Here is a 25,296-nt window from a genome sequence, read left to right as displayed (position 1 = left end):
CCAGCCAATCTTTCTTCTAGAGAGATAGAGGGTCACCTCCCCTATTTCTCAATCTCTCTCTACTCCATCCTGCCTTTCTTCTAGAGAGAGAAAGTACCCCCTCTCCTCCTCTCTAATACATCCTCTCTCTCTTCTAGAGAGAGAAAGTACACCCCTCTCCACTCTCTAATCCATCCTCTCTCTCTTCTAGAGAGAGAAAGTACACCCCTCTCCCCTCTCTAATCCGTCCTCTCTCTCTTCTAGAGAGAGAAAGTACACCCCTCCCCACCTCTCCGATCCATCCTCTCTTTCCTCTAGGGAGAGAAAGTACACCCCTCCCCACCTCTCCGATCCATCCTCTCTCTCTTCTGGAGAGAGAAAGTACACCCCTCTCCCCTCTCTAATCCATCTTCCCTCCTCTAGAGAGAGAAATTACCCCTCCTTGCTCCAGCCGGTTCCTCCTCTAGAGAAAGAAAGTGCTCCCTCTCTCTCTCTCTCTACTCTCTACCCCATCTATCTCTCTTCTAGAGAGAGAAAGCGTCCTTTCTCTCTCTCTATCTCTACAATCCAAAGGGAGTTGGACAGACTGCGCAATGAATGCCAGACCAAAACTTACAAACCTTCCTTTTCCCCTCCTGGCAACCCTTCACTTCCTTTCTCCTTCCTTCAATAGAGAGAGAAAGCTCTAGAGAGAGAAAGCTCTAGAGAGAGAAAGCTCTAGAGAGAGAGAGAGAGTTCTAGAGAGAGAGAGAGGGAGAGCTGGAGAGGGGAGGATGGGGGGGGTGACGTCGAGCGTGGCGGCGAAGTTCGCCTTCTTCCCGCCGACTCCGCCGTCGTATAAATTGGCCGCCGACGAGCTGACGGGGTTGCAGAAGATCAGCCGATTTCCTCATCGGGAGAACGTCGACGTTCTTCAATTGCCCACGCGCAGAGGGAACGAGATCGTCGCCGTCTACGTGCGCTACCCCATGGCGAGCTCCACCTTGCTCTACTCCCACGGCAACGCCGCCGATCTCGGCCAGATGTACGAGCTCTTCGTCGAGCTCAGCATCCACCTGCGCGTCAATCTTCTAGGGTAATCTTCTGTTCCGGTTGATTTTTCTGATTCCTGGTGGTCGAGATTTCGTTACTTGTTTCGCTCTTGGTCGGATCTCTCTGTTTTTTTTTTTTTCTGGGGTCTTTTCCAATTCGGGAGATTTTGCTCGTCTTTTCTGATTCCTGGTGATCGAGATTTCTTTACTTGTTTGGGGTTTTTTACATGTTTCGTTCTCGGTGGGATCTCTCTGTTTTTCTTTTTTCTGGGTTCTTTCCCAATTCGGGAAGTTTTGCGCATCTTTTCTGATTTTTGTTTTGAAGGTTTTGTTTCCTTTTTTAGGGGTTTTTTGTTTCGTTCTTGGTGGGATCTCTCTGGTTTTTTTTTCTGGGGTTCTATCCCCATTCGGGAAATTTTGCTCATCTTTTTCTGATTTTTGTTCTTTGGCTTTCTTTCCTTGTTTTAGGTGTTTTTTGTTTCGTTCTTTGTCGGATCTCTCTGTTGTTTCTTTTGGGTTTCTTTTCCTGATGATTGCGCTTTTCTCTAGTGTTATGAACGAAAATTCTGTGGCTCTTTTCCCAATTCGGGAAATTCTCTTAATCTTTTCTGATTTCTGGTTTTGAAGCTTTCTTTCCTTGTTTATCTTTTTTGATTTTCGGATTCTTGGTGGTCGAGATTTCTTTACTTGTTTAAGGCTTTTTTGTTTCCTTCTTGGCCGGATCCCTCTGGTTTTTCTTTTCGAGTTTCGTTTTCTGTGGTTCTTTTCCCAATTGGGGAAATTTGGCTCATTTTTTCTGATTTTTGTTTTATAGCTTTCGTTCTTGGTCGAATCTCTCTGGTTTTTCTTTTGGGTTTCTTTTTCTGATGATTACGTTCCTCTCTAGTTCGAATGAAAATTCTGTGGTTCTTTTCCCACTTGGGGAAAACTACCTCATCTTTTCTGATTTTGGTTTTGAAGCTTTCTTTCCTTGTTTATTTTTTTTATTTTTCTAGTTTGATTTTCGGATTCTTGGTGGTCGAGATTTCTTTACTTGTTTAGAGCTTTTTTGCTTTGTTCTTGGACTGATCTCTCTGTTATTTTTTTTGAGTTTCTTTTTCTGATGATAATGCTGCTCACTTGAACGAATGAAAATTATCACGTCCTTATCTCCAATTCGGGAGATTTTCCTCATCTTTTCTGATGTTGGTTTTGAAGCTTTCTTTCCTTGTTTAGGCCTTTTAATATCGTTCTTGGTCGGACTCTCTGTTTTTTCTGATGATTACGCTCCTCTCTAGAACGAATGAAAATACTGTGGTTCTTTTCCCCATTCGGGAAATTTTCCTCATCTTTTCTGATTTTAGTTTTGAAACTTTCTTTACTTGTTTTGGGTTTTTTGTTTCATTCTTGGCCGGATCCTTCTTTTTTCCTTTTGGGTTGTTTCAAACGATTACGCCCCTCTCTAGAACAAAAGAGGAACTCTGTGGTTCTTGTCCCAATTGGGGAAATTTTCCTTTCAACTTTACCGCTTTTCTTTTCTGCTATTGGTTCTGAGGCTTGCTTTCCTTGTTTAAGCCTTTTTCGTTTCATTCTTGGCCGGATCTCACTTTGTTTTCTTCTTTTGGGTTGTTTCTGATGATTTCCTCTCTAGAACGAAGGAGGAACTCTGTCGTTCTTTTCCCAATTCGGCAATTTTTCCTTATCCGGTTGTAGATCCTCTACATTTTTTCTTCTTATCTTTTCTGACATTTGTACAGCTTGCTTTCACTGTTTAGGGCTTTCTTCTTTTCATTCTTTAGCACACATCTCTGCTTTTCCTTCTGGAGTCTTTTGGATGAATACGCTCCTCAAATACCCCTCTCTAGGATTGAAAGAGAACCTCTTCTTCTGCTAATTTTCTGTCATTCTTTTTGCGAATTTTCCAATTTCTATTCGGTGGATCATCTCTTATTTTTCTACTTGGTTTTTTCTGATATTGCTGTTTGAGATTTATTTTATTCTTCGTATCTATGATCTTTTACTTTGGGATTCTTTTTGATGATTGCGCTCCTCAATATGTCCTCTCAAGAAAGAATGAAAACTTCTTATCTGTCATTATTTTCCGAATTCAGTCGTTTTTCCGATTCTGATATTGGTGAGCGTGTTTTCTTTCCTTGTTTAGGTCTTTTTTTTCATCTGGGCTCTTTCTGATGATTAACTCCTCAAATGCCCTCTCATATCTTCTTCAACCAAAATTTGTGAATGAAATGGTGCTGCTAGGGTGTTTTTTCCTTCTATATTGTGAAAAGGGGGATAGTATCAAATCATCTCGTGCAATCATTTTTTTTTGTAAAATCTGTCGATCAGTGCCAAATTCTGGCATGATTTTGAATTGATTATGTGGGGGAGGGGAATAGTGTAAGCTCTGATGATACTTATGCTTTGGATGACCCTAATTTTCAAGGAAATTTCGAGTGTGAAAGATGGAACAAGTCAAAAGATTAGGGGATGGTGATCCGATCAGTAATCCCCATGATTGTGTATGGATTGGGCATGGCCGTGGCACCCTGTTTGATCCGTTTTATTGGCGATCATTCAAGGATTGATCAATCAGCTGTAGCGGCAGGATTGGGTATTTTGATCCTATCAGGCGGTCCAAAGTTGATTAGATTGGTAATTAGGTAGCTGATCTGATCAAGGGCAATAAAACAATAAGGGGGGCGGCAGAGGTTGTGAGAGGGGCCGACACCATACTGCGCTGCAAGTAAGGGGGCGGTTCCGAATCCAGTAGTTGGCTAAATAATCAGGTCACTTTTCGGTGATAGCATAACCGATCTGCATTCTGCAATCAGCTCCCTGACGGGAACTTTTCCTCTCTACTCTCTGTTCCTTAAAAAATATATTGCCTGAATATTGAAGGAGGAAAACGTTGAAGAAGGATTTCCGTGATCATAGTTGGAAAATATTAAACAATTTTATTCCTGAAAAATATAAAATTCTCTCTCTTAGTTACTCTTTTTCTGTAGTTAGATCGACCCTGATGATAAAACATCTGTTTTCTAAATCTTGCTCGTTTGCAGGTATGATTACTCTGGATATGGCCAGTCATCTGGAAAGGTCAGCCATCAGTTCCATAACCTTGATCTATAAACTCTGTATTCTTTCTATTCTTTATCTTGCCTATCTATCCATTTCTATCTCTTTTTTTCTTTTAAATGACCCGTCGGTTTATTTTTCTGCTTCTGTTTCTCTCTCTTCTTATTATCTATCTGTCTGGTTGTACATTTCCATCAATCCATATATTCATCCGTCCATCCGCTATCGCTCTATCAGTGTATATCTTATCTATCTTTCTATGTCGTCGTATTTGTCCAGCCAAGTGAGCAGAACACGTATGCAGACATTGAAGCTGCCTACGAATGTCTGCAAAAGTGCTACGGAGCCAAAGAAGAAGATATCATCCTCTATGGACAATCTCTCGGGAGTGGACCGACTATAGATCTCGCTGCTCGGCTGCCCAATTTGAGAGCCGTGATCCTACACTCCCCCATCCTCTCTGGGTTGAGAGTCATGTACCCAGTCAAGCGTACTTTCTGGTTTGACATTTACAAGGTTAGCTCTTTCTTCTAATCGGACAAATTACATCTCAACCTTCTATTATTGGAGAGGAATTCTGAGTTTCTGACATTGTTGTGAAATGTTTCTCAGAATATTGACAAAATCCCCCTGGTCAACTGCCCCGTCTTGGTGATTCATGTAAGTCCTCATTTTCATGGCCGTTTCATTTATTGGGTTCTTCGTGAGAGATTCATGGCTTCAAGATATCTGGACTTTATTCCAAAATTTAACGAACAGGACAATATTTTCTTGGGTGAAAAATCAAATCTACGAATATAGTTTTGTTCTATATTATACGCGCTGATACATGTATTATCCATTGTTCGAGGATATCCTAATATTTTTATCATCATTTCTGCACTTTTCATGCTCATCACAAAAATCTATTATCCTGAAAGTTTTAGTGCTTCACAATATATTTAAGATGCCGATCAACCCATTTGAAAAAAGTAGTTTCATGTTGTTTGTGTTGTATTAGGGAATGGCGGATGAGGTGGTGAGCTGGTCTCATGGGAAGCAGTTGTGGGAGCTCTGCAAGAACAAGTATGATCCACTGTGGCTCAAGGGAGGTCACCACTGCGATCTGGAGCTCTTTCCTGAGTACATCCGCCACCTGAAGCGGTTTGTGGCGGCAGTGGAGAAGCGCCCACAGACGCCTCGGCGACGCAGTAGTGGCAGCACTGCATCGACTGCCACTGCCGCCATCACCGACCCACCACGGCACAGTGTCGACCTCTGTGAAAGCTCACGGCGTAGCACAGACCAGAGGGAGAGACCGAGGAGCAGTGTAGATGGCGGGGAGAGGGTGAGGAAAAAGGCTGAGAAAGCGGAGAAGGCGAGGAGGAGCATTGACCACCACTTCAGCAGGATAAAGGCAGCAAGTTGACGACGGTCTCCGGGAATTCTTGCCCACCTGCCTTTTGTCAGTGTAAAGTGAATGGCTAATATCCTGCCTTGGAAGACAAAGCATGGATTGATTTGTTTATCTGTCTAGTGTATTACTTAACTTGATGCAAGGCTTGTTAACAATGCCCAACCTGTTTTTTTTTTAAGAGAATAAGGAAGACCACCATTAAGTGGTGGCCAACCTGCTACCATTAAAGATGAAACTTATGTACAATCAATACGCAGACATGACCAGACCGGTCCACGAATCACCTCCCTCCAATCCAAGAAGACACTAATGCCCAACCTGGGTATTGGAAACAACAAAGGTGATTTCTTTTCAGTTGATCATTGTTTCATTTCTCCCTCATGGCCATGCTTTCAGGCATACTATTTTATTAAGGTCCGCAATCCCTAAAGAATAGGTCAGAGAGGCAATTGGAGTTGAAGATTGTTCTCAGCCATAAAACACTTTCTGATGATCATTGTTCCAAACCTACATTGACTTAGCTGGCATCATCAAATTCCACTTGGCATGAAAACAAATAAGAATTTGAAGTTTCATTTCAGCTAATGGATATTACTCCAGATTGGTTTAGCATAAAAATACAGGCCGATGGAAAATAACTTCCAACTCTTTTAACATACCGATCATTTCAATAGAGGTTCAGGACTTTATAGTAACCACATTGTACACATACCTAGATCGGTGATATCAATAACTATACTTCACTCATTTGATGGGTATCTTCATACAGTTATCGTCCATAATGCTGTCTCGGTAAAAATTGAAGTGCATAACTTCATCATATTCTGAGTATTTGTTTATCTTTTTAACTTCAAATGGACACAATGATGTGAAAGACAGGATGTGATAGAAATGTGGAAAGAAGTGACCTGATAGTGTTTATAATATGGATATAAGCTGATGATGATGATGAAAAGAAATAATGTAAGGTGATGATACTTAATGTAGATCCTTAAGTCCATTAAAATCACGAATCTCAACCCCAGATTATTAGAATATTCTAATAATTTCTACATATTGAAAAAGCTTTTGAACCTAGATAATTAGAATATTTTTCAAGGAAATACTATTTACAGATTGGCATGAACTTTTTCCAGAATATTTTACATATCTTAATGAAATATTCCTTCATGACTTTGAAGGTGATATATTTTATCGATTGGCATTACCATTTTCTATATTTTGAAATTAATTTTATATGGTACATGTTATGCAGATTTTTTTTTACTTCTCATTTAAAATTACATCTCGTTTCAAATAATGCCTGAAACTGATCTTGAAATATAAAATCATTCATATGGCTATTGAAATCTGATAAATACTTTAAGCGATAAGAGTATTTTAGTTAGTTTAGCTTTTAAATTTTATCTACTAATATATATATATATGATTCTTTTTTAGTTTATAATCTTATTTATTATTAGGTTTTTACAATTAAATAAATGCATTTTAGATAGCCACAATGATCTCAAAATTATCCTTTCTAGCGTGTTTGTTTTATTCTGCAATATATTCAAAAGGAAATAATTATATATTTTCACAAACCGAATGACCAGAAGGGTCCACAGTTTAAATTTTATTTTTCTTTCTTTTAAAGCTTCTTGCATTAGGGATAACACGTGTTAGGTTGGGTGAGAATATTGTTCTGCCGCTTCCACAATTTTAATCCCTGCATCAATTGAAGTTTGGGGGGGTGGTGGTGGGGGGGAGAGGTGGACTTAATCAATTGAATTGAAAATTTTTCATACAATTTCATCATGAATATAATCAAACTCCAACATAGCTATTTTATAAATTTTTAGGGCATGTGAATGTCTGCATAGGTTTGGATACTTCGGCAGATAAATTCCATGGTAAGTCCAAAATTTGGATTTTATGTCGATGTTTTAATTTAGACTTAAGAAAAAATGTATTATTTAAATGTCCATTTAAATAATCTATAATAAACACAGAGATAGTAAGGAGTCGATCCACAGAGAGGAATAACTTCAATTTGAAATTATTCTTGAGGGTCAGAATAAAACAATGAGTTCTAAGGTAAAATAAACATTTTTAGGGATTTTATAAATTTGATGAAATGATTTAATACTTTATAGGATGTATCTTATAAAATAGTTTCAAGGAAAATAATTAATACAATTTAGATGATTTTTCCAGTAGCTGGCTGGAGAGGCCAGGGTAGGTCCTTGGGTCCGCTGGCCTAGTCCAGGCCAGTAACGCCCTGTTCAGGGTGCCTCACCCTGTTTTCAAGTTAACCAAATTTTGGCCGTCCATAAGGATAGCACCCTATGGACCAGAGGGTAGGCTGCTGCACTCCATGAATAGGCGAAATGGCATGCTTGTAGTGTGTGAGATCCACTCAAGCCCTAGGAGCGGTGGTGGAGGAGAAACCCTATTTTTGGATGAGTTAATGATGAATTTTTAAGAAAAAATGAAATAGAGATGCAGGTCAAGTCTAGAGAGACAAAGAGGAAGATTTTTGAGAGATAAAGTGGTCAACATGAAGAGAAAGCGAGATAAAGTGAAGACATGGTATAGGAGTTGCTGGGAATGGATTTTGAACCTGAAAACGGTTAAGTTTTTAAATAAAATTTAAGGAAATAACCTATAGATATGCATTAAGGTTTAGAGAGATAAAGAGAAAATTCTAGAGAGAAGAAGAAGGGAACATGTGTTTAGAGTGATAAAATAGTGGAATAGACATCTAAGTTTCTGCATCCTTATATTTTGAGCCCTCAAGTCAGAATCCTATATTTTTCTAAGACCAAGGATTTTTTAGTTAAAACAAGGGATGAGATGGAATGAAAACTTCAAAAAAACTTGCATTAAGCAGGTTTAACAACCTGGACCCTGGAAAATGTATTTTCCAGCTGGCTAGCCACTTTCTAGAGAACATACAGAATGATGGGAATGAGGATGAAACAAAGCATTTATATAAAAATGGGATAATTACTAAAATAACAATTTATGATTTTCTATCCTCTTTACATGCCATTTGGCCTAAATTTTCCCAGTAGTTGAGAATTTTACTTCTAAATTCATCTGTAGTGATTGAGAAGAGACTAAAGTAAATCGTTTGATCAATATTTTTCCTTTGAAGGCACAAACTGTATTTCAGCCCTCTAGGATTTTTTGCCCAATGAATTAGCTCTAAAAAGTGCTCCATCTCAATGATAATTGTTCCATTTAACTCCTGTAAGTTTATACACACGTGGAAATATCAATTATTCATCAGTAATAAATATATTGACTTCAAATATGTCAAGATGAGTTAGTTAAAAATGCCCATAATGTGCATAAAATAAAAGTTATATGTGACATTAATATTCAGTTAATTCAGGTAATAACATGATAAGTTAAGATGCATGAGTATAGAATCATAAAATTGTTGAAGTAATACTTCATTTATCATGTTATCAGTACAATACTTGATGGCATAAGCAATGGGTCTAGACTCATGTGGTCAGCTTGTAAGTGGTTAGTGATGCCGGACGTCGTCTCAACGGCGTCCGACCGTCACCGAAGGAAGGAACTCGGTGTCGTATCGCTAACTAATCGGGTTACGTCCACGACGTCAACCGATGGATATGCGGAGAACAGAAATACATGTATGACGATAACGAGGGGCGATGGTTCTCACGGTGATGCGTGCAATGCGCCCGACAAGCTATGAGAGCCAACCGGGCGGGGCGGGTCGCCAAGCTGGGTCGAACCAACCCTCAAGTCGTCCGAGGTGGGTCGAGCGCGCCGCGCCGTCGAATGGGGTAACTCCCACTGGAATGCTCACACGCGTCGGGGCGTCCCGACTCGTACCGGACAGGTAAGACGCTCGTCTTTGTTTCGTCGTTATCTCAATCTGTCCCACTCACCTATCTAACCCGAGCGCGGTGGAGGCAATACGAAAGAATACTGAAGGAAATAAATGACGTAAAGAGGCGAGGGAAAGCAGAGTACCTTCGCCGCTGGCGGCAGGATTTTCGCACCAACTGGTTCGGAGGAGTTGTCGGGGCGCCGGAGGTTGACTGGTGCGGAGGCGGTTGCGCGCAGTCAGCGCGGAGCGATACGAGGCGTGGTCGGCGGCGGTGGCGCGCGGCTGGCGGCGTGCGGTTGGTGCGGCGGCGCGCGGTTGGCGCGGCGGAACGCAGTCAGCGCGGGCGCGGCGTCGGCGCGGCGTGCGGCGGTAAGCCGCGGCGGCGGCGCGAGGGCAGCGCGCGACGCAGCCAGCGGCGGCGCGTGGCGGCGCAGCGCAGCGGCGCGGCAGCGGCGGCGCGGCGGCGTGGCGCGAGGCGGCGGCGGGCGCGTGGCGCGGCGGCGCAGCGGCGCTGGGCGCCAGCGGCGGCGGCGCTTGGCAGCGCGGGCGGCGGCGGCGGGCGGCGGCGGCAGGCCGCTGGCGGCAGCGGTGGCGCTCTTTCCTCTCCCTTTCTCCTCTTCCTCCTTCTTCTTCTTCTTTCTCCTCTTCTTCTTCTATTCTTCTCCACGACCTGACCCTTCTTCTCAAAATACCATTCTTCAAAAATTTAGGTCAAGTGAGGGGAAGCGCCCACCTCTTCCCTTATATATGGGTGAAGATGGGCCCTTCCTTAAGTCCAAAAAAACAACAAAACAAAACAAGAAAGGAAAGGAAATAATGAAAACAGGCTTGTCAGGCCCAACATAAAAGGGGGGGGGGAAGAGTTCCTCATATGGGTCCTTCCCCGCTACACGACAACACGATAAAAGCGAAACGCTATAGAATAAAGTAACCGAAGGTGTAACGGTGTGCTCCGGTGGTCGGCGTCCGCGTCATGCCGAGTAACGGAATGCGGGATCCCGTGTTGCTGCGGCGGCTCGTCGTGGTGGCTGGACTCGTCTCGGTGGCGAGCTGGGTAGTGCCGGCTCCTCGGGTGCTGGGTCGGGGAAGTCCTGCTGCTCCTCTGCTGCTGGCTCGATGACGTCCGGTGGTGACGCGCCATCAACCCTCCCGGGGTGGTAAGGACTCGACTCCGGCGAGTCAGGGTGGAGGATCGGCGACGGTGGAAGGAGGTCGGGACGGAGGCGTCGGAGCTCCTGTTCTGTAATCCACGTGTCGTCCGCGCAGGTGTGGCCCGCCCAACGTACTAGGAATCTCCTCGATGTTTCCCCACCTGCATGGTCAATTACCTCCTGCAGTACACAATCGATTGCCTCGTGCCTATCGGGTGAAACAATTGGGGGAGTGGTGTCGGCAAACTCACTCACGCTGAAGGGGTCTAGAGAGGCTGGGAGTGGGGAGGAAGAAGGGGCCCGGTACTGAGCTAGGTCCGCCACATTGAATGTAGAGCCTATTCCCCACGTAGGAGGAATTTCGACGACATACGCGTTGTCGCCCACTCTACGGAGGATCCGGGCGGGCGCGCTGCGAGCATGCAGCCGTTGCCGCGAGAGTATCTCTCCGGCCTGAGTCTGACCATCACTAGGTCTCCCACGTCAAATGCTCTGGGTCGGCGATGCAAGTCGGCGGCTTGCTTGTACAATGCATTTTGCTGCGTGATCCTATCATGAATGCGATGATGTAATGCAGAGACATGCTGGGCAAATGCAAGTGCGTCCTCGGAAACCCTAACATGAGGATCTATGGGAGCTAGGTCTAGGGTCGACGGGGTGCCTGGCCGTGGCGATCTCAAAGGGCTCAACCCGGTGGTTCTGTTTACCGAGGAGTTGTATGCGAACTCAGCGCGTGGTATGACAAGATCCCAAGACGCGAGGTGTTCGCCTACGAGGGAACGTAGTAGGTTGCCCAAGCTACGATTGACCACCTCCGTCTGACCGTCGGTCTGCGGATGGTAGGCAGTCGAGAACTTGAGCTTCGTGCCCAAGAGGCTCCACGGGTCCTCGAAGTAACTCGTGAAGCGCACATCACGATCGGACACGATCGAGGATGGCAGGCCATGGAGGCGCACGATCTCGGAAGAAGATCTGGGCGACCTTCACGGCGTCAGACGTCTTCGCGCAGGGCACGAAGTGGGCCATCTTCGAAAACCTATCCACGACTACCATGATGGAGTCGTAGTGCCTCGCGGTGCGGGGCAGTCCCAAGACGAAGTCCATGCTCACGTCGTCCCAGGGACGCCTCGGCGTCGGCAATGGGGTATAAAGTCCGGCGCTCTTCTTGACCTGCTTGGCCAAGGCACATACACGGCACTGGGCAACTATGTTGCCAACATCGCGCTTTAGGGAAGGCCAGTAGAATTGGCCTTCCATGGCGGCGATCGTCTTGTCGCGGCCAAAATGACCGCTAAGGCCTCCGGCGTGACATTCCCAAGTGAGGAAGTCACGTAGTGATGTGCGGGGTACGCACAATCTGTTCTTAGAGAACAGGTATCCGTCAGTAAGGACATAGTCCTTGTAATCCTGGGATGGTCCTCGTCGGACTTCCGCGTTGATGGGGCCGAAATCAGGGCAGTTATCGTACCCCTCTCGGATGGTCTCGAACCCCAAGACTGTCACCTTCATGACGTTGAGCACGTGAGTTCTCGGTGAGGCGTCGGCTGCCACGACGTTGTCCTTGCCCTTCTTGTGCTTGATGACGAAGGTGTAGTCTTGTAGGTACTCGACCCACCTGGCGTGCCGATCGCTCGATTTCTGCTGCGAGTGCAGGTACTTGGCGCCTCGTGATCCGAGAAGAGCACGAACTCCGATGATAGGAGGTAGTGTCTCCAATGCCGTAAGGCTTGGATGACCGCGTAGAACTCCTTGTCGTGCGTGGAGTATCGGCTTTGCATCATTCAGCTTCTCGCTGAAGAACTCCACGGGTGGCCCTCCTGGCCGAGGGCGCCTCGATGCCGATACCGAGGCATCGCATGTAACCTCGAACACTTTCCCGAAGTCGGGAAGCCGTAGTACCGGCGCTGTGTCATCATGAGCTTTATCTGCTGGAAAGCTCTCTCTGCTGCCGGTGTCGGCGACGACTCCTCCTTGAGGCGATCGGTGATGGGGGCGTGGAACTGAAATTCGTATGAATCGTCTATAGAAAGTCGCCAGTCTGTGAAACTCCTAACGTCGTGCATGTTTGCGGGTCGCCACGACGTGATGGCCCGGACCTTCTCCGGGTGGCGGCTACGCCCTGGGCGGACACGATGAACCCTAAGAAGGCAACCTCGGGCGCAAGGAAGCTACACTTCTTGGGGTGGGCGTGAGCTGCTCCTGCCAGTAGGATGGTGCAGACCTGCGAAGGTGGTCTGCATGCTCGTCTCTGGATCTGCTGTAGACGAGGATGTCGTCAAGTAGACGACCACGAACTTCCTATGAAGGCGCGCAGTACCTCGTTCATGAGGCGTTGGAAGGTCTTGGGCGCGTTGGAGAGGCCGAAGGCATAACCCTCCACTCATATAAACCGTCCTTTATCTTAAAGGCGGTCTTCCATTCGTCGCCGGGACGGATCCGTACTTGATGGAACCCACTCCTCAAATCTATCTTGGAGAAGATAGTGGATCCCGCCATCATGTCGAATAGATCCTGCACACGCGGAATGGGAAAACGGTACTTGACCGTTATCTTGTTGATGGCACGGCTATCGCAACACATGCGCCACGTGCCATCCTTCTTCGGCGCTAGGAGAGCAGGTACTGCGCAGGGGCTCATGCTCTCCTGAATGAGGCCCTTCCCCAAAAGCTCCCTCACTTGCCGTAGCAACTCCTCGTACTTCGGCGGTAATGCGGTAGGTTCGGCGGCGCGGGCACCAAGTCGATGGCATGCTGTATGTTCCTCATCGGGGTAATCCGCGGTAGCTCTTCCGGAAGACATTCGAACTCCGATAGGAGAGCCTCAACCTCTGGGGTGTGAGGGGTCACTGACTGTCAGCAGGGGCGTCAAGGGTGACGCCAGACACATAGGTGTATCGTCACCCTCGCGCCAAGGTCGCGAGTGAATAGGGTCTCGGACTATCACTAACCCTACTGGTGGTCGCGGCCGGCTTGCTGGCGGCCGTGGTGTACGGGTGCCACGTAACTCGTCGCCCCTGGTGCATAAAGGAGCAGGTGTTCACGCGCCCTGCTAAGGTGACGTCGTGATCATATAACCATGGCCGGCGAGGATGATGCTACCCACCTTCATGGGTAGTACATCACAGCACGTCCTCGGCGTATGTGTTCACCTTCGAGGGGACGCGGCGACGCTTCACAGATAGTGATGAAGCGTCGATCCACGAAATGTCGTACGGCGTGGGGTGCTCTATCGAAGTCAACCCTAAGCCGCTGACCATAGTATATGAGATCGCGTTGATGCAACTACCGCTATCCACGATCACCTTACACGCCTTGCCGTTGATCTTGATGTGCGTGTAGAAGATCGATATGCGGATGGCGCATCATCGAAGCAGTGTCGGCTGTTGAGCGGCCGTGGAAGTCTAGCGGAGTTGTCAACCCGCGGTGATATCCTATCTCTCTGCTGCGGGTGTGTCGACAGCGATGTTGGCTACCGGCCGGACGGACGCACGACCTGTCACGGGGGGGGCCCCTCGCGCCTCGATGATCTGGATGAAGCCTATCTGTCCATCGGGCTCCTCGTACTCAAGGGCGCATTCCTCGTTCCCGTGATAGTGGTCCTCACGGGTGTCGGCTCCATCGCAATAATCCTGTTCGGTTTCCCGACATCAATCAAAAGTGTAGATGGGCATTGGTGTGCCCGGTGCCTCGTCCTTGGCATTTGTAGCACGTGATGTGCTTGACTTGGTGCGCTACGGGCGGGCATCGCCGGTCGAGGCCCGGGCTTGCGGGGTAGACCCCACTGAGGTGGTTGGGGTCGTTCCTTGGCCCCCGGTGACCGGTGCGACCCGAGTGGTCGCGGGTAGGGTGGAACGAGCGGGTGCAAGCCGAACCGTAGGAACTCGCGGCGTGGTGTGCGCGTTGGGCGCCGGAGTGTCGTCGACAGGCGGATCCATGTGTTCCACTAGGTGGTATGCCTCGTCGACCTCTGCCGGTTGGCAGTCAAGGACCTTGCTGCGCAAGGCGGGCCGAAGGCCGTGGGCGAAGAGGCCGATGATGGCGAGGTCCTCCACGAAGCGGCAACGCATCCGGCATTCCTCGAAAGCCTCGATGTACTCCGACACCGGGAGTCGACCTTGCTTAAGGTCGAGCCACGAGAGGAAGAGTGTCATCTGGTACTGACGAGGAACGTACTTGTTCCTTAGCTTCCGCGCCATTTCTGCCCACGACATGATGGGCTGTCCTCGTCGTTCGGCCGAGAATTGCTCATTCTCCCAGAAGATCTTGGCTTGTCCGTCAAGCCGTGTCTCCGCGTACTCGACGCAAAGGTCGTCATCCATCCTGTACCACCTGAAATACGAGTTCATTTTTGATTCCCAGTCAATGAACTCCTTGGGCTTCCTCGAGCCCTCGTAGACGAGTACGTCGGCGCGCACGCTCCTCTGGATGCGTGCACGATGCTCCTCGCGCCACGCCGTGCGTCATCATAGTGCCGCTCGGGCACGGGTAGTCCTCGTCGCGGGTCCATGGGGCGACGGGCGGAATGGGTCGTGTCGCGGTCATCCCGTGGTAGGGCGACCATCCCGCGGTGCTCGGTTCCAAGGCACCGGGTGATGTGGTGGTGGGCATGCACCGTCAGCTCCGTAATATGGCGGGGGTGGCGGCCGTGGGTAGTCCTCGCGTCGTGCCGGTGGCTCGTCGAGCCGCGGACCACGGGGAGGGACGGGGTCGAACCGACGAGCCGGATAGTCACGGCTCGGGTCGCGCTCGTACTGACGTATAGGGAGATCAGGTCGAGCATAAGGGACCCCGTCGTAGCCACGGGTGTAGTCGTCCCGCGGGCGATGCATGTCCCAAGCGCGGACATCCTGTGGGTCGCGTACGGGCTCCCTAGCTAGGCGTACCGGTGGCGGTACGCCGTAAAACGGGCGATCAGGGACCTCGTAATCATCAGCAAGGTCCGGTCGGGGTAACCACGGTATTGGTCTACCAGCCCGTAAGAGGCGAGGGGCCTCGTGCAACCGGTCCCGCCTCAACTCCGTGCTCGGACACTCGGGTGTCGGCGAGCATCCGCTCCAAGCGCTCCGTCCTAGCTGCCGATGCGCGACGTTGAGCTCCTTGGTCGTCCGGAAGTTCTTCTCTTGGAGGGTACTGGCGAGTGGCACTTCGTCGTCCTCGTCCTCTACCCCGTGCAGGGTCGCTCTAGGAGTACTCGACGACGGGAGATTTCCCGTGTGGTCGTCGCCTCGTGGTATCCCGGTCTTCGTAGTCACTCGATCGGGAGTCGTCGAGGACGCGCGGTGTGCCGCGTGGGGAGTGCTGGGATCGGCGTGAACCACCGGGCGATGCCGGTGATTTCGATGCGCCTGGAGCACCCGTGACGTCGGGTGGGACCGGCGTGTCCTCGATATGGGGTAAGGTAGGTTCCGCAACCGGCGAGGCCGGCTGAGGTCCCGAGAGGGCAATCTCGTTGCCTCTCGTCTCGCGACGGTTCGACTCGTCGCGGGGAGGTAGAACCTCCGCGTTGCGCCATCCGTGCGGATCGCGTCTCTACGGCCATTCCCTGGGTACCGATATGGATGCACGTAAAATCGATGGATGCGATGCACTAGATGCGATGCGATGCGATGCGATGCGAAGTCGGAGACGTGCTGTGGGCGACCACAGCCTGGCTCTGATACCAATTTGATGCCGGACGTCGTCTCAACGGCGTCCGACCGTCACCGGCGAAGGAACTTCGGTGTCGATCGCTAACTAATCGGGTTACGTCCACGGCGTCAATCGATGGATATGCGGAGAACAGAAATACATGTATGGCGATAACGAGGCGATGGTTCTACGACGATGCGTGCAATGCGCCCGACAAGCTGAGAGCCAACCGGGCGGGGGCGGGTCGCCAAGCTGGGTCGAACCAACCCTCCAAGTCGCCCGAGGTGGGTCGAGGCGCGCACGCCGTCGAATGGGGTAACTCCCACTGGAATGCTCACACGTCGGGCGTCCCATTTCGTCGGACAGGTAAGACGCCGTCTTTGTTTCGTCGTTCTCTCAATCTGTCCCACTCACCTATCTAACCCGGCGCGGTGGAGGCAATACGAAAGAATACTGAAGGAAATAAATGACGTAAAGAGGCTAGGGAAAGCAGAGTACCTTCGCCGCTGGCGGCAGGATTTTCGCACCAACTGGTTCCGGAGGAGGAGTTGTCGGGGCGCCGGAGGTTGACTGGTGCGGAGGCGGTTGCGCGCAGTCAGCGCGGGCGTGCAGGGAGGCGTGGTCGACGGCGGTGGCGCGCGGCGCGGCGCGGCGTGCGGTTGGTGCGGCGGCGGGCGCGCGGTTAGCCTTGGCGCGCGCGAACGCGGTCAGCGCGGCGGGCGTCGGTGCGCGCGGCGGGTAAGCGGCGCGCGGCGGCGAGGCGCAGCGGGGCAGCGCGCAGCGCGGCGGCGGCCTTGGCGGCAGCGGCGCGGCGCGGCGCGCGGCGGCGGCAGCGGCGCGCGACGGGCGCGGCGCGGCGGCGGCGAGCGCGGGGCGCGGTGATGCGGCGGCGCGCGCGTGCGCGCGGACGGCGGCGGCGGCGTGGCGTGAGCGGCGCAGCGCGCGCGCGGCTCCTTCCTCTCCCTTTCTCCTCTTCCTCCCTTCTTCTTCTTCTTTCTCCTCTTCTTCTTCTATTCTTCTCCACGACCTGACCCTTCTTCTCAAAATACCATTCTTCAAAAATTTAGGTCAAGTGAGGGGAAGCGCCCACCTCTTCCCCTTATATATGGGTGAAGATGGGCCCTTCCTTAAGTCCAAAAAAACAACAAAACAAAACAAGAGAGGAAAGGAAATAATGAAAACAGGCTTGTCAGGCCCAACATAAAAAGGGGGGGGGGGGAAGAGTTCCTCATATGGGTCCTTCCCCGCTACACGACAACACGATAAAAGCGAAACGCTATAGAATAAAGTAACCGAAGGTGTAACGGTGTGCTCCGGTGGTCGGCGTCCGCGTCATGCCGAGTAACGGAATGCGGGATCCCGTGTTGCTGCGGCGGCTCGTCGTGGTGGCTGGACTCGTCTCGGTGGCGAGCTGGGTAGTGCCGGCTCCTCGGGTGCTGGGTCGGGGAAGTCCTGCTGCTCCTCTGCTGCTGGCTCGATGACGTCCGGTGGTGACGCGCCATCAGTTAGGTTATCTGATAAGGTGAGGAACAAACATGAAGATCAAAGGGTTGAAGTACTATTATCTAGGTTGAGTGCTGAGTGAAAGGCCTTATCAGGTCTTTTTCCACCGTCTGATCCTACTTAATTGTTATGAATTTCCATTGAGTAGAATCTTGGTGTAAGGATGGTAATTTTTTTATATCTTAAGTACATAACTACTTTTCTTTGAGCCATCTAAAGCCAAATTTGAAATATATGCCTAATAATAAACTAAAATTTAGGATTTAAATTAGGTCATTGTTGGTTTTGTGTTTAATCAATGAAGTTAATAAACTGATACTCACATAATAATTCTACATAGTTGATGAGTAAGAGTCATCTCCGTGGGGAAGAGATCTTAGAGATTTAATTATCAATAGATAGTGATGTGGGTTGGATGAGAAGGAATACATATATGGTAGGATTTAGTGTTCCAATTAAGATGGTGAGATGAGAGGGTCATGCTAATTATTTAATGAGGATTTTATGATTAATAAGAAGATAAGTAGGTAAGTTGACATGAATGGGATGCACGGAAATTAGAAAGTAAGATAGATGAAGATGTAAGTTGCAAAAGATAAGTAGCTAAGTTGACATGCTTCTGTTTTGATAATTCTGCCAATAGGATAAATCCACGGAGGCACCACATATACACATTCATGCCATGTATGTGCATGGATCTGTCTGTGTGAAGCATGTATCATGGCAGTATCATTTTTTACTTTTGAAAGTGATAGAAAATTCAGAATATCATTCACTCTTTCTCCACTCTCAATGCCACATTTATTGCAAATAAAATCGGGCACTTTCTATTGTACTATGTCACCGCTGCAATTACAAATAAAATATTGTTAGTCAACCATTGATTGTTATGTCATCAAAATCTTTGATGACATAATGGAACTTTTTTTACTATGATTAGCTACCTAATCGTTGTGGAAAATGCTGATTCATCTCATTGCAATGCTTCAGATAACAACACGTGGTATGGCTGTCGATTAACCTCAAAACATTATCAATTATTTCATATAAAATGAAATATGTCAAAAAATAAATTATTATTTTTTTCATTAAGAAAAGTCATATATTGATGAATATAATGTCAAAAGATTCAGAAAAATCACATTTGGGCTGAATAAAATTTATATTCAGAATAGAACTTCCTAAAAACCCTAAAAATGCTTAAAAGTTTTTAAAATTCAAAAGATTATTCTAAAAATAGATTTACCCATGTTAGGCTTGATGACACACATATATAATGAATTTAATGCAAATAAACATGAAAATTTCCTCATATCTACATATTAAGGATGTGTGTTATCACCTACCATTTCCATTGTACTACCTAGTCACCCACATTTTCACATAATATATTTCAGAATATCTCATATTTGATTCATTTTTCTTTAGATATGCCCAACTCCCAAGTCTTTCTTTTCTCCTTCTTTGATATTAGATTTTTCTTCTCTTCATCGTCTTTTTTCTCTTCCTCTTCTTGATTCTCTTTCATCAAGTTCTCACCAGCTGCTCTCACTTTAATATTAGATAAACATTTATCATTTTAATTAAAATTAACTCTTGATACAACATACACTATATATTTAAATTTCCACCGGTTTTTAAAAAACAGTCCTAGTAGGCCGGACCACCTTCTAAAATCATCATGTAAGTGATAGGTAAGTTGGGACCCTCTAATATTAGATTCTGTAGCACACCTTGATCCCAATATATGCAGCCTATGGGATACATCCATTGATCCCTCAGCCATTTTTAAAAATCAACTGCTAAAGAAATATTTGATAATGAGAAACTTATCCTAGTATTATATCAGACGACCTTTGCCAAGCAGCATCAAAACCTCTTATTACCATTCACCTGGAAAAATTATGTTTTGTAGATTCATTGAAACATCAAAACTACATGGCGCCTAGATCTTGTTATTATCACCTGACCTCCACTGACTTGAACAATTCAGTGTTTGAGAGAACTATCACCGTACATAAACCTCTCCCAGACTTTCTACTCAAGAGAAAGTTAAAAGGATGGACGACAGAATCATCCATGCAGGAACATATCTGTCATTGGCACACCCACACACACATATAGCAGGAATCATGCCAACTAAACTATAGATGATTTCATAACACTCAACATCCACCAGCTTGAAAAATTCAGTGTTTGAGAGAATTATCATCATACATCAACCTTTCAGTGACTTTATACTCAAGATAAAGTCAAATGATGGGCAGGAGAAACCTCAATGCAGGAACATATGTGTGACTGACATGCACAAACACATACATAGAAAAAGTCATACTCAATCAACTATAGATGATTTCTCAACACCACAACATCCACCAACTTGAACAATTCAGTGTTTGAAAGAATTATCACCATACATCAACCTCTCCATGACTTTCTACAGAAGAGGAAGTCAAACGGTGGGCAGCAGAAACCTCCATGCAGGAACATATCTGTCAGTGACACACCCACACACATACATAGAGAGAAAATCATACCAAATAAACTATAGATGATTTCTTAACACCCAACATTCAGTGTTTGACATAATTATCACCATACATCAACCTCTCCCTGAATTTTTACACAAGAGAAACTCAAAAGATGGGCGGCCAAAACCTCCATGCAGGAACATATCTGTCACTGACACACCCACAAACACACGCAAAGAGAAAATCATACTAAATCAACTATAGATGGTTTATTATCACCTAACACTCCGCGTTTGACAGAATTACCACTATACATCAACTGCTCCCTGCCGCAACCTCCATGCAGGAATATATGTGTGACTGACACACCCACAAACACATACTAAAACAACTCTAGATGAATTCTTAACACCACAACATCCATCAACTTGAAAAATTCAGTGTTTGACAGAATTACCACTATAAATCAACTTCTCCCTAACTTTCTACTCAAATAATGGGCAGCAGAAACCTCCATGCAGCAACATATCTGTCACTGACACACCCACAAAAACACACAGAAAATCATACTAAATCAACTATAGATGGTTTATTATTACCCAACACTCAGTGTTTGACATAATTATCACCATATATTAACCTCTCCCTGACTTTCTACTCAAGAGTAACTCAAAGGGTGGGAGGCAGAAAACTCCATGCAGGAACATATGTGTGACTGACACACCCACAGAGAAAATCATACTAAATCAACTATAGATGCTTTCATAACACCCAACACTCAGTGTTTGAGAGAATCACCACCATACATCAACTTCTTCCTGACTTTCTACTCAAGAGAAACTCAAAGGATGGCCGGCAGAAGCCTCTATGCAGGAACATATCTGCCAGTACCCTGTACATAGCCTCAGTGAGATGTGCTCCATCCCAGTTGACATAACTGCGAGGATCAGTGCATGCAGAGGTGACCGCAGGCGTCGCACAAGTAGCAAACAAGTCGAAGTTGTAGCGGCCACCGCCGGAGCCACAGCACGTTCTGAAGGGCTCTTTGAAGCCGAAGGCCTTTGGACGACGGATGACGGCACGGTGGGCGGCGGCGTAGTCGGCGTAGGCGATGACGGCCGCGGGATGGCGACGACGGAGATCGTCTAGCGTGGCGAGAAGGCGCGCGTTGACGGCGGCGTTCCGTCGGTTTTGGGCGGCGGAGCAGCCGAACTCGTCCTTTTCGTCATCCGCCGGGACGAGAGTCAGCGTCAGAGGTAGGCAACCGGTGAGAGGATGCCCTTGCACTACCATGTACTTCGCTCCTCTCTTCAGAAGACCCTTCATAGTTCATAACGATAAATTTTTTCAGAAATATAAAGGGTTTATCTATGTTTGCATCTTTCTAGCTATCTATTAGTCACCAGCCAATCTTTCTATCTGCTACATATTTCCTGCATATCTTTCATCATTTTTCTAGTTATTTAGCCCAAATCTGTGTATTAAGAGATTCATCTATTCATCTATCCATCCATCAATATCCATATGCTCATGTATCTGCTCATTTATCCGTCTACTTTATCGCTTGCATATCAACGTATCTACCTATCTACTAAAATATCACTGTGTTCTATCTGTCTTTCCATCCATCTATCTCCGTCTGTTCTTGCATCTACTCGTCTATTTGTTTATCTGACTATGTACCCATCAATCCATCTACTCTATCGCATGCATATCAGTGTGCCAATCACTTCACTGATTCGCCAATCTATCCGCAATCTCTGTTTCTGTCTATGCTTCCATTTATCTATTTATTTAGCTAAAATCTATACATAAAGAGATTTATCTACTCATCCATCGATCTCCATCTGTTCATCTATCTAGTCATCTGTCTATTTATCTACCCATCAATCCAACTTCATCGTCCGCATATCAATGTACCTATCACTGGACTGATTCATCCATCTATCCAGCTATCCCTCTATCTATCCATCCATCCATTTTTTAATATTTATTTAGCTCAAATCTACACATTTGGAGATTTATTTACTCATCCATCCATCGATCTACATCTGTTCATCCACCTAGTCATCTATCTATTTGTCTACCCATCTACTCATATATCCATCTAGCCGTCTAATTTGTCGCCTGCAAATCAATCCACCGATCACTGCACTCATTCATCCATCTATCGAACTATCTCTCTACCCATCATTTTTTTCCAAATTTCTTACCTCTGATCTATAATCCGAGAGATTCTCCAACATCCATCCATCAATCCATGCAACAATACGTTCATCTTTCAATCATTTCACCACCTCCCATCCAAAAATAAATCACAGATTCCACTCACCTCGAGAAATCCGGCGATGCTATCGAGTGCGAGATGCACTCATTCATCAATCTATCGAACTATCTCCGTACCCATCATTTTTTCCAAATTTCTTATCTCTGATCGATACTCCGAGAGATTTTCCTACATCCATCCATCAATCCATGCAACTATACGTTCATCTTTCAATCATTTCACCACCTCCCATCCAAAAATAAATCTCAGATTCCACTCACCCCGAGAAATCTGGCGATGCTATCGATGCGAGATGCATTCATTCATCCATCTATCGAACTATCTCTCTACCCATCATTTTCTTCCTATTTCTTAGCTCTGATCTATACTCCGAGAGATTTTCCAACATCCATCCATCAATCTCCTTCTATTTATCTATCTATCCATCAATTCATGCAACAATACGTTCGTCTTTCAATCATTTCACCACCTCCCATCCAAAAATAAATCATAGATTCCACTCACCTCGAGAAATCTGGCGATGCTATCGAGTGCGAGATCCTCCACTTGCTCAGCCGACACCTGCGAGCCCACGATGTAAGCATTATCGTTCACTCCAATCTCTCCAACCCAGAACAGCGCGTCCTCCATCTCAGCAGCGCAGGCCTTCGCCGACCGCCTCCGCCTCCGCCCACACCCCATCTTCTCCATTAAACCATCAAACCATCTCATCTGCGTTCCCAGCGACGTCGGCACAAGATCAAGCGTAACGTTATTCCTTACGTAAAACGAGTGATCTACCGCCGTTGCGCCAGCGACAGCGAAGTTAGCGCCACCAGCGGCGGTTGAGCGCAGATATGGCGGGGGAGTGGGCAGGCCGAGTAAAGAAGCTAAGAAGTCTACTACGAGAAGGCCGTCGGAGTATCGCCCGGTAGGCTTTCCGTAGGTAGAACCGTAAGGGAGTTGGTGTGCATGGCCGAAGGAGAAGGGCCAGAGAGAGTCGTTCGTGTTGCCAGTGTCAGTGAAAGAGTCTCCGAAGGCGTAGATCTTTGTAAACCTTCTTCCTCCGCTTCCACTGACTGTGACTACGGCCGTGAAGATGAAGAGGATGGCTAGCTTGAAGGCTGCCATTGTTGGACTACTCCTGCTCTTTGTTTTTTACGTTCATATATACAGTTTCTCACGAGGGATTTAATGGGTTCTGCGGAGAGTGCAGTGATTGTTGGGTATTTATTGTGGGGTTTCGCACCGTTTGTGCAGAAGAAGATTTAAGTGACTGCGGTGTCCGTTGTTGGCAAGGATTTTGTGGCTCTCGAGTGAGGAGCACCTACTAGAGCGGTGAGTCGGTGAATTAAATCTGGGTAAGACCCGTTGCGGTGAGTTAATAAATGAAGGGTCAGGATGAAGCGGATGAAGTGGAGAGGGAAATGGGTCCGGAGAAGGGATACAAGCATTGATCATGCATCTTTGGTAATACGTTATTTATGATAGAGTTTTAGCCTTTGTTATCCTGGCAAAGTGTGAAAGATTTCTTCATGGGGGATGATACTATCTATCATATTCAGTTGGTACATGTTATCCATGGTTTCTTGAATAAACGTGAACTTTTTGTTATGACGTTTTCTTCATGCATCTTTGGTTATAAGTAGGGTTTGACATTTTGGACCGGGGACCGGTTGGACTGGACCGAACCGGGACCGAAAAAAGTCCGGACCGGAAGTGGACCGAACTTTAGGTAAGGTTTAGGTCCATGTCAAAAAACCGGACCGGACCGGACCCTATCCCACATACTACCCATTCCCCTCCCCATCTCCCTTTCCATGACCCACCCCAAAGCTCATTGACACTGCTTCGCATGCACAACACCTCTGTCCCCCCCCCCCCGCACCTCCGCCACCCTTGGTATCTAACCGGACCAGGACCGAACAAGACCGGACCGGAACCGGACCGAACTTCAGGTACGGCTAAGGTCCATGCCATAAAACCGGACCGGACCGGGACCGTCAAACCCTAGTTATAAGTTGTGTGTGGTAGAGTTTTTGGCTTTGTTATCCTGGAAGAGTGTGAAAGATTTTTTCATGGGGGAGGATATTATCTATCATATTCATTTAGTACATGTTATGCATGGTTTCTTTGGTTTGTAGACTGATTCAACTTGAACTGTTCATTATGACGTTTAATGTGAAACCATTGGTTGGGATAAACCAAGTTTTGTCTTCTCCTACATCCATTTTCATAGACAAACAAGACGACCCTTCATAGTCTACCATTATTACAACATTACACAATCAGTTGTGTAAATCTCTCATAATCTCATAGTTTGACACGCGTCCCTTTATGTACTGAAATTGAATTTATTCAGTAAATATGGTTTATTTAGAGTCAAGTAGAATATAGATAGGTATTATTGATAGTGTCGAATTAAAATGCCACAAAAAGATGGAACTATGTTATGTTTTAAAATGATTGTATGAGCTCTGAGATATGCTCATAAGAAAAATTCCATGGGAAATATCTTGATGAACTAAAAAGCATAAACAAATTTATGGCATGAGATTACCCTGGTACTAAGATGGGACAAGAAAATCACACTAGAAAGAAACAGTCTAAATCACTAATTGATCCATTCCTAGTTGTTTGTTCCACATTCTACTCTGGGCTGAAGATTCACAATTTACACATATTCATTTCCAAATCAAAATTACTATTCTCAATACATCATTAATTAATTGTTACACTTGAATAATAATGTTTATTATAGTATTATTTTCATTATCTATGTTTTATTCATATTTAGGTTTTATCATAGGTATCTGATAGCATGATAAAAATAGAGATGATAATAGTAATTTTACATGATTGAGCCTTAAAATATCATAGTAGCATGATATTAAAAAAAACTATGAATAATACTCAATGATTCTATAAATGAGGTTTTAATGATAACTATACTTTACGTTCTAAATAT

The 25,296-nt window shown here is 46.5% G+C and overlaps 2 protein-coding genes across 2 annotated transcripts; one reads left to right on the top strand and one right to left on the bottom strand.

The window, feature by feature from the left end:
• The first annotated feature begins 302 nt into the window (after positions 1-302).
• On the top strand, positions 303-5,622 carry LOC144705399 (uncharacterized). The gene is made up of 5 exons (XM_078578044.1): positions 303-1,054; positions 4,049-4,085; positions 4,344-4,580; positions 4,677-4,724; positions 5,065-5,622. The coding sequence occupies exons 1-5, from the start codon at positions 753-755 to the stop codon at positions 5,470-5,472; spliced, it is 1,032 nt and encodes a 343-aa protein (XP_078434170.1). The 5' UTR covers positions 303-752; the 3' UTR covers positions 5,473-5,622.
• Positions 5,623-20,762: 15,140 nt separating this feature from the next.
• On the bottom strand, positions 20,763-23,486 carry LOC144705241 (GDSL-like Lipase/Acylhydrolase superfamily protein). The gene is made up of 2 exons (XM_078577827.1): positions 22,854-23,486; positions 20,763-21,382 (listed from the first exon to the last, which is right to left on the bottom strand). The coding sequence occupies exons 1-2, from the start codon at positions 23,457-23,459 to the stop codon at positions 20,870-20,872; spliced, it is 1,119 nt and encodes a 372-aa protein (XP_078433953.1). The 5' UTR covers positions 23,460-23,486; the 3' UTR covers positions 20,763-20,869.
• Between the last annotated feature and the right edge of the window lie 1,810 nt (positions 23,487-25,296).

This window comes from Wolffia australiana, chromosome 7 (assembly GCF_029677425.1).
Source record: "Wolffia australiana isolate 7733 chromosome 7, ASM2967742v1".
Lineage (NCBI taxonomy): Eukaryota > Viridiplantae > Streptophyta > Magnoliopsida > Alismatales > Araceae > Wolffia > Wolffia australiana.
Note: the sequence above shows the minus strand (reverse complement) of the source record. Positions and strands in the feature narration are given on the sequence as shown.